The 10,661-nt window shown below is 35.1% G+C and overlaps 1 protein-coding gene across 1 annotated transcript in view; it reads right to left on the bottom strand.

Annotated features, from left to right (window-relative positions):
• cald1b (caldesmon 1b) overlaps window positions 1–10,661 on the bottom strand; it is a 30,928-nt gene that overhangs the window by 12,986 nt on the left and 7,281 nt on the right. Inside the window, exon 3 of the mRNA XM_079603928.1 lies at window positions 4,128–4,238. Coding sequence (XP_079460054.1) covers window positions 4,128–4,207 — 80 coding nt within the window. The 5' untranslated portion in view covers window positions 4,208–4,238. The remainder of the gene's footprint in view (window positions 1–4,127; window positions 4,239–10,661) is intronic.

Here is a 10,661-nt window from a genome sequence, read left to right as displayed (position 1 = left end):
TATTGGAATAAAAGCAGCAGTCAAAACATTCCAGAGTCTGTGGAGTTTCCTTAACCCGCTGCAGAGAGACTCTCGGCACATTGACAACCCTTTAAAAGATAACCTGGGCTGCGTTTCCCAACAGCGTCGTAAACCTAAGGGGATCGTAGTGATTGTTTTTGTCATTGGGTTCTACAATAGACTGGTCAAAAGTACATTTCATGTCTTTCATTTCACATAATATTTCATGTTCATTTATTATAATGTAAAGTCAATCTGTCATGATCACAAAATAAACTCTTTCAGGGCGATAAAAGATGCCTCTGCCTAATAACAGGACATCATACCACTATTCAAATTATGAATGATATACTGTAAAGAAATGAATAGTTTTAAAGGTGAAAGAATGTAAAAAAATAATAATTATGTATTAAAAATGTATTAAAAAAATGCATAAAAAAATCTATTTAACAGGACATTAACATTAAAATACATTTTAATGTGCTATTTTATTATTAATTTTTAATATTATTTTTTTGAATGGAAACATTTATATAATTTACAGTAAAGTTACAGTAAAGACAATACTTGTTCACTTACAATAAAATATTGTTAACATTAAGTGATTTTTAAGTACAAAATACAAGTAATTAAAAAATTTACTATGTTAAAACAGTTCAAGAATTTCTTTCAGTGCTATAGAAAGGCCACTTATGATGATCATTTATTCATCGTGTGACCTTCACCTTTATGCATCCTCTAAATATGCATCAGGGAATGACTGGTACATTGTTATGTCAAAGAACTGATACAATAGCGTGGAAGTCTAGTTTATACTCGGATGTTTGAAAATTTAATTGGACAGAATTATGATGGCATCGTTCTGAAGTGGTAGTATTGAAAGAGCAAACACATTCAGAAAATATGCAGATGCATCTGGCGAGCTGTTTAATCAAGCACAAGAGATTTATTGGCGATGCCATGATCACTTCCTTTGACATAAATATGCGGGTTCTCTCCGTTGCTGTTTTGAGCTGGAAACCATGACAGGCGGCTGGGATTTGGGGGAGTTTAGAATCTTTAGCATCAATAATTTTCATAGAGAATATTTCTTTTCCAGATATGATTCCAATAAAGTTTGTTTTCTCCACTACAAAGCCAGTGGATGTGGTGGAAATGCCTTGAGGTTTCTTTCTTGAGACTCATCCATCTCAATAAAGTTTTTCTCTGGGTCATTCCAGCACATATGCACTGAACAGCTTCTGAGACCAGACTGAAATATGACATTGTGCAGCAGAAGTGAAGGATTACGCAGAAGTGAAATATATCGCCATCACTCTCAGTTCAACATGCACACAAAAAAACAGAAAGTGTCAGAATTCATCATTTGATGAAAGGCTTTTAGTAAGGCGTGGTGGATTTGGCTTGGGTATCAACTGGATTTGAAAGTGATATTTATTAAAGGTTTGATTTCCTTTTTAGATCGGATTGTTGCCACAATGAAGCTTAAAAGTTATTTTTTTAAAAATGTATGTGTAATTTTCAGTCTATTTTCTCATAGTTTAATGTGCTGAGACCACAGGGTCAAAGACAAATAAGATCATCTATGATAATGAAGAGGAAATATCTTTTAAAACATGCCAGGTTCTAAGCCATTATCTCTTTACATTCAAGTTTGTTTTAGATGGTTTTAACCTTTTTTTTACTTTTTACTTTTTTTTTTTAGAATTTAATATTAGAATGTTTAAATATATTTTTCTAGGTAAAGTATTTTAAAAAATAAATACATATAATGTTACCGGTAATTGACAAATATTGCGTTTTTGGAGAGTTACACCACACAAATATATATTTTTTAAATATAGAAATATTGCAGTGTAAATGCATTCATGCCACATCAATAAATAAATAAATAAACATCTGAGCTGAAATAAATAAATAAATAAACATCTGAGCTGAAATAAATATAAATATATATTTATTTATATATGTCTGTAAATATATCTAAATACCAATTCAGATGCGGCTTTTTACAACAACAAAAACTGGTCATTCGATTATATATATATATATATATATATATATATTAGGGCATATATGAAATTACCCCAAAAAGTTAATTTAAACCATCAAATAGAATGTAGCTTTAGAAAGAAATATATATAACAAAATATTTTTGAAATTCTTTAAAAATTATTTTCCAAGACTTCTATTATTTTAATGAGGCTCTTTATTCATTATGATATCAGGACAGTTGTGATTTTTGACTTTTTTGCCATAAAAAATATCCAAATTAATTTTAAGAAATTAAAAACATGCTTAGAAGTGTATTTTTCATGCATTTTTATGTCCCTTCTTTAACCAGAGAGTCTTATCCTCCTTGATCTGAATATTTATCACAAAGACTTTTGTATAAAAAGAAAAAAATCTCACTGTAAACACTGTAATCTTCTAGACCCTAAATATTGCAATTGCAGAAACGGAAAACATGGAAAGTGTAAGACTAACAGTGTATGTTATCACAAGAGCATCTTCCGCAGCCTTGCCAAGGACACCGTCCACTAACCTCACTACCTTCCAAAATTAGACAAACAACACAAAACTGTTCATCTGCATTCCAAGCTATGCTAAAATATGATCAAATGTGCTGACAGTCATGTGTAACATTAGTACATGCTGTCATCTGTTCTCTGGAATGAGTATTACCCCTCGCAACGAGCAGTAAAGCATCTGTCATCTCCAGATCAGTCCTTAAATGGAGCTGGACAGTGGGAGTTGTAGAGGGATGGAGAAACTGCAGCTCTCAGTCTATGAGTGGGCCAAGTCATCGTGAACTATAAACACTGAGCAAACCTGGCCTGCCAAACCCACAGCGCACATTACCCATGCTAATACAAACTTTTTATGTATTTCAAGAATTAATATGAGGAGAATAAAGACCTTAAATGACCATTTTAAATGTCCATACTTTTCATATTACACAAGAACGTTGATGTTTGCTGCTGGAAAGGACTTTAAGCGGTTTCTGAAATAAAGACGGATTTCCACAGAAGGCTTGCGTAAAAACAGGCACGCATAAATAAATCTAATCTGGTTTATACAAACCCAGTGTAAACAAAGAATAATTGACGTTTATTGTGTACAAAAGACCCATAATGCAATAGCATGCATGCTATTTCTCTTTTCTTTATAATGACAAACATTTCTCCCTTAGTTATCTACTAAAAGCAACATGAAATCATAAGTAAATTCTTACATGGGTAACTAGGTAAATTTTACAAAATGCACAGGTCACCATTCGCAAATAGAAAAATATTTAAACAAATATTTTTTTATTCTACATTTTATTATAAAAAATCTAAAGAGAATTAAGACGGTTTATGACAATTAAAAAAATGTGTGCATTGTAAAATCATTTTCTTGTTACATTAAGCTTCACATTTTTTTAGTTCCATTATTGTTAAAGGTGATTTTTATTGGAAAAAACTACAATAAGGACACATAACTAATAACTAATGTAAACAAATTAACCTCAATGTGTTACCAATGACTATAACAATGTATTTTTATTGAAATCATCATAAATTACGCAGTACAAAAAAACAAACATTTAAATAATAGCATATATCATAACTTTTCATTACAACAAGGATAATCAGAAAAAAAGTATATCATTTCTAATTTCTTTATCTTAGGTTTTACGGTAAAAAAGGTTTCAACTAACTAGTGCACATCCCATCTGCCAGTCAAACCATTCTGTGTCCGAAAGAAACCATCACACTCTTAAAAATATATACCCAATGAGCGCCTGTCTAAAATCAGATATTATCTGGATTTACTCTATCGCCCGTCAACTGTAACAAAGCACCGTAAACGTAGGAAGACATTTACAAGCATGTCAACCTTTATAAGGAATAGAGAGGCGAGCAGAGGCTCTGTTGTTTGGACCACGCAGACACAGGCCTCTCCAACTTGGCCAGAGTATTACAGACAGCACTCCTGTGGCTGAAAATAGTATTCAATTCATCATTGGGATGACAGTGATCTGAATTTTATTGCATCATCTAAAAATGATGATTGAAAGTGAAATTGATTGACAGCTAATGTTTTTAAAAAATGAGGTGTGTAAATGAACCCGTGTAACTCACTTCTCTGCCTCCCGCTGCATTTCTTGTCGCTTCTGTCTCCGTAACTCTCTGCGGCGCTCGAAATCAAAGTCCTCGTCCATGATGGTTCACACAGAGCTCTTTAGGTGCAAGCTGAAAGAGAGGAAGACAGTCAGACAGTGTGGGATTTATAAAGATCTGAACGGTCCTGATCACTCTAATTCAAAGTCAAGACGCTCCCTGTCAGCTGTTTGGCTTATAACTCACCAGGACCAACCACAACATTCCAGTTTCTTGAGCCAATTTCCCTGGAACAACTACCAGGAAAGGCAAACTTTGCCACAAATTCAAATTTGCCAATCTTTTTTACTAATGGAAATAATATGTAAAATTTTTGTATCTTCCACTTTCTATTTTCTCACCTTTCTCCATAGAACATATACGTATAATTTATGTATATATATCAAAAATGTATATATATATATATATACATTTTTGGTTGCACTTTATTTTACAGTAATCATACAATTTTCTGAATTTCATTCAAATAAATTATTCTTTTGTGTTTTCTGATTTGTATGTCCAACACATTGCTAAACAGCTGCTCAACAGAGCTAAGGAAGTGGCAAGTTTTAGTTAAACAGTGCACATTCGCTTACATTCCCTGAAATAATGAAAACTGATAACGACAAAGACAAAAATCATATCAGTCAAAATCATATTTGTGCATGAAGGAAAGAGTATATATATATATATAAAAAGAGTTTCCTGAACAGCAATCCGCAAAAGACCCAAGTGCCTTCACCAATATAAACAACAACAAAAAAAACATATACATTTTTGGTATAATATATAATAACTTGGTAATTCAGTGTTTTACTGGCAGCTCCAAACTATTGGGGTGCATATCTATAGGCTGCCAAGTGAAATATTAAATTAACACAATTTTAAATTGCATTAAAAAAATTGCTTGTTGTCTATTTGCTCATTTCTTGTCTTTGTCGTTTGACAAATGCTTTTCTTCATAGAGTTGAAAGATTCTATTGGACAATTCACTTAGTATAGTACTATAGTAAAGTATAGTAGACTGTCATCGGACAGTATGCATCCATTTATTTTTATTTAAAAATGATTAATGATTAATTGTATTGTTATCCATTTATTGAATTACATCTTAAAACATGACAATAACTTATTCCTTCATTTGATTTTTTAAATCACTCCTAGTCTTCCATAGTGTTGAAGACACTTTGAATTGGTTGGTCAGACTTCAACATCCTTGACGGGGAATGTGCTTGGATAATTCTGTTAAGGATTTTATAGTCGTCTCTCTACAAGACACCGGTTTCCATTTTATATTATAATATCTTTGCATCGATGTGGGAACAATTAAGTTTGGTGGTGTGACAAAGCCTGTTCTGTGTTCTTCTCTCCATATTACATGTGTGGAGTGCTGGGCTAGACAGCAGGCTAGAGGTGAGTGGACTTGTTGGACGGCTGCTTCCACCAGAGCTGCAGGCGTGTTTGGTTTGGCTTTCCTCCAGAGGCAGAGGAACAAGGCTCTTGCACCAGTCCAAAGAGTCTCCATATGTGCATAAACTGAAAAAGTCCTATAATAGTGACCTCATGTGAAGGCTTTCTGGGTGATAGACGCAGACGGCTTTCCTGAACCCTCTTAACCTCTGCCTACAACCCGTCACATCTGTCAACAGAAGGCTGATGTGCTTTGACCACGGGTTGATGTATTGCACTTACGCATAAGACAAGTATGCAATTTCCTTCATTTGCATTGGGTTTTTTGAATAACATGGTGTGAGAAAGTTTTGTGACCCCAGTAGCAAATTTGCGAATTGATCAAATTTCAATTGAACACTTTTCACTGCATTCATCAAATGCAACCAAAATGCAGTTTTCAACACATTTGCCAGTTTTACAAATGAAATTTGTGCAATTGTCTAGTAAAGGAACCAGTGGACAAGAAGTGGTCCATATAAACCTTGGTAGAAAAGGTCATTTAATTGTTAAAAATTAAGCAGTACAATTTTTGCAGGAGTTTGCAGAAATGTAAGTCTCTGTAATCTTTCATTAAAGGTACAATGTGTAGGAATTTCTCCCATCTTGCGGTGAAATTGTATTTTGCATTCAAACGAATAGTGCTCTCTAGCTCCTCGCTTTTTCAAATGTGTGTTGCTACTACGGTAGCCGTTATGTACCAAGAAGCTATGACAACGTCTTCCAATAGCACTTCATCGAGTTTAACTATAGCCTACATGTTCTACTGTTATGCTGCCTATGTAAAGAATTACACAACCAAGCAATGAAAAAAAGCTTGTAATTTAGGTGACATTGACTTACCTGTCGAGAAGAAAGCCGGCAACTTCAGCGTCCCTTTCAAAGTCTTTCTACTTCATTAGCTCTTTCCACCTGGGAAAAGCTATCCCGATATTTACCCTCGTTTTTTTTATTTGCCGGTCACGTTTTAAATGTTTTGCTGTTTTGTGGCTCGGCATAAGTATGAAGTACTGTGCAGTGTAGCCTTTAAATTTGCCGGGGCAGTGACGAGCGTGCACCTCTCACTGATCTTCTTGTCCGTTTCAGTCACGTGACGCTGGCTCTGAACGAAAACGCGTTGTGGAAACGCGTTAAGGTAGCTAGTGCTTTTTGTCTCTCTCTGCTATTATAGTTTTTCAAGATGGCGGAACAACATGGACGCCTGTATGGACTTACCCGTCCCATGTAAATAAAGATAAGAAATGATTTGCTTACGAGGATAAGTCAGATCATTGGCAGAGGTAATTCCACACCAATGAGGACATATTTATGAATAAAGACATTGATTTTAGCTAATAAAATACTTAAAAAACTACACAGTGTACCTTTAAGAAAATATTTTATTAAGTAGGGTCAATCTAAGAATTTAAACAATAACAATGGTTATATTAATTTACTAATATATATTGTATATACATACAGTGTATTAGTAAATTAATATAACCATTGTTATTGTATATATATGTATGTATATATATATATATATATATATATATATATATATATATATATATATATATATATGATTCTGAAATGACAAAAATCTGAAAAATGTGAAAGTATATATGAATAAATATATATGAATATATTAAATTAATAGTATGTAATATCATATTCTAAAACTACTTTTTTTAATAAATATTTTCAATCTGAAAATACAGAGGAAAGAGGCTGTTGTCTTCCCTTTTGCAAAATAGGTTGGAAAAAACACCCATAATGCACTGGGCATGTTGCCGTCCAAGGCCACTCCCACCAGTCTGCTATAGAGACGTTTACCAGTCAAATCCTGCCTTGCTTTAGTAGGAAGTACTTCTCAGCAAACTTTTAGTATAATAGTGTCAACTTTGTTCCTGGAGTAAATGTGAGTGATTTAGTGTGAAATACTTTCGGTTTCCAGTGAAGCATCCAGCATGTTGTAGGTAGTGGCTAAAGGCTGTAAAGCTGCGACGGAAATTCTGAAAAAACCTCTCTGTTAGTAGTGAACATTTCTAACGGGATGACAACGAACACTGTTTTTTATGCCAAACGGAGGGGAAAAACTGAAAGAAACTCCCGTTTTGTCATAGTGTTCCATTTTTACCATAATGGTTTTAAAAGAGTAGACAAAGTGCGATACAATTTTCAGTAATAAACCTACCCCTACAGTAACTGTTGTTAATAACCCTGTCAACACCGACTGTCTGTGGGCGGGGATTCAAAAATGAGGAAGTAAAATCTATAGTTTTCCTGGAGCTGTCAAAAGTACGTCATCCAGCGGACTTTTGCTGACAAATAAACGTGAACTTCTCAGTCCAGGTAACACAGAGAATGACTAGACGTTGTTAATGTACTGTACACGTACTACCGACATTGTAACAATATAAAGCAGGTTGAAAATGGCGAAGCTACACTTTAACTCTGGCTCAAAATACCGCTTTTGGGTATAGTGGGCATGTTACACATTTCCCAGACTCCCTTTCAATGTCTATAGTCTTCCTTCCACAAAGTATCGTAGGGTCCACAAATCATTTCCACATGACAGAGACGGAGAACATATTCTAATTTACACATCTGTGACTGATTCCAGGTCCTGGGCAATTTGCCCTCTTCATGGTTTTCATTCTTTACCCAGAGTGTGTTTGAATACACTATAGACTCTACCATGACCAGCATAATGCTTTTGCTCTAAAGCGCAAACAGATGAAAAAAAAAATAACGTTTACAGTACAGACTGACAATGATGTCCAAATGCAAATAGATGTATATACCGTATCTTAAGCCCGTAATGGAAGCCTGTGTGTCAGGAAGCCAGAGCAACCACCCAGGTAAGACTGGGTGAAGCCGTTTACAATGACATAACGAGCTGTCTTGTGGGTTTTCTATAAAGCTTTATTACGTGCGGACAGAACAAATGTGTGGAGCCAGAATACACATCAGGGTGGGATCTATACGTTCTAGCCAAAACCAACAAGAGCTGTGCAAGATGCTGAAATGATTTTCTAGTCACTGTTAGAGTACCTGCTTTCCATTTGATTTATTCACTTATTCAGACCTGTAGCTACAGTGCACGAGAAATGATTATTACATTAGGAAGTACCTGTGCTAAAGTTTAATCTCTGTAGCATCATTAGCCATGTTTCCATTACCTTTCAAATTGCGCAAATTGAAATTTCTAATTGAAAATACGCCCAATGGAAACGTCAATTTTGCGAAAACTCCGATATATCGCAAAAAGGGTTTACGCCCGCATGAGGTGTTTTTTTTCAAGCAATTTGAAAAAAGAATATTTCACAAAACTGCAATGGAAACAGTTTTTGCGCATTACCGGGTCACCTGACATTTATAGTGTGATATGTTTGGACAGAAGATGAGAAAGAGTTCTTCATTAAATTCATAAATGTATTACAGGAAAATATTGGATTCAAAACAACAAAGAAATTAACAATTTTTTAAGACCTTGAAGGAGATAGGAGGGAGAAACATCTCATATGTGCCGCTCCCAAGTATAAGGGGCTTTCCTTGCCATTAAAGCTTGGATAACACGCCTATGTCTCCTACGATTAAAAATAATGGCTAGTGCGGTGGCTGAGATATACGTAAACCTAGCAACATCTATTGCCATGATTTTTGGAAGAACTTGTCGCAAGAGGAATAGTTTTAGTCGCATTACATTGGTTAATGGAAACGGCGTCATTTCGCAATCGTTTTTTATCAACATTTAAAAAATATCGCAAAAGTTTTGCGCAAATCTGTAATGGAAACGCAGCTAGTCACTCTGTGGTCTCTTTCTTAATATAAAAAAATACTTTTAACTGAAATTATCGTTTTATGTCCAGTCTTTTTTTTTTTATGTAGACATGTAATAAGTAGGATAATGCAGGTGTTTTTTAACTTTTTGATACCATTTGCTGTACAATAATATAAAGCCTATAGCTTGTGTTGGAGTTAAGTCTTGAATCCTTTCCCACTCGCTCTTCCTGTCGACGCACACACTAAAGTTAAACAATAAACCAGAATAATAGATCATTTGCTCATCTACAGCATATTTGGACAACTTCTGAGGACAAGATGAAAGATTTAATTTATGGCACGTCTGTCATGTTATTCCACACCATCAAAGGAGTCTGTGAGATGTTATGTTTTTCTTAAACCCGTCTTTTTGATGTGTAATTAGCATTAGTGCTGGCAATTACACCAAAACCTCATATCACATCAAGAACAACTTGCCCTCAGCAGTAAAAGCAGCTGTACACTGGCAGTGAATCAAGCCCTCTCCATTCACTGCTCTACTTCCGTCACACCAATCTCCAGATGCACAAATCGGGGGAACCCCAAACAGAGGTGTGCTGAATCAATGGCTAGCATCGTAAAAGTCAGACCAGATAAATATGTGAAGGCTTTTGTACCATGACGTGTAACAGGACGGAGTTGCTGCTCACTGGTGAGGCATTGCTTAACCAAAAATGGCTAAAGATGCTCACCCTGTGAAACTAACGTGGGCTTCAGTTTAGAGTGCAAGACTAGTATCTATAAACAACTAGTGTACAGTATATCACATCCAGCACAGCTTGTCTTTTATTGCTTTTTGAGAGGGTTTGTGTACAGTTGTTGATGTTTCGTACGTTAGCAAGCATAACTAATAAAGAATTTGACACTCTGCTGCAGCTTGTTAACAGTCTCATATTGCTAGCAATGTAAGCTTTTATTCCCCAAATAATATATCAAGCAAACTCCTGGAGCAATCAGGACAATGTTTTATATATATATATACATATGAGTTTGATTTTCTGCAGTAATGCATGATTGCTAATATCATACCAGAGAAAGTTGAGAAATACATGCCTGCATCATGATACCTGGGGCCTCATTTATAACCGGTGCGTACGCACAAAACAGGCCCAGAAAGATGCGTACGCCACTTCCGACGCATAAGTTGTGATTTATAAAAACAAACTTGACGGGAAAATGTGCGCACCTGCACGCAAACTCTGACCCATGCGTACGAACGTTTTGGAGATGGAGCAGTTTGGCGACACCGATGGTGAG

This window comes from Phoxinus phoxinus, assembly GCF_949152265.1.
Source record: "Phoxinus phoxinus genome assembly, chromosome: 25".
Classification (NCBI taxonomy): domain Eukaryota; kingdom Metazoa; phylum Chordata; class Actinopteri; order Cypriniformes; family Leuciscidae; genus Phoxinus; species Phoxinus phoxinus.
The sequence above is the reverse complement of the archived record's forward strand: the minus strand, read 5'-3'. Positions and strand labels throughout refer to the sequence as shown.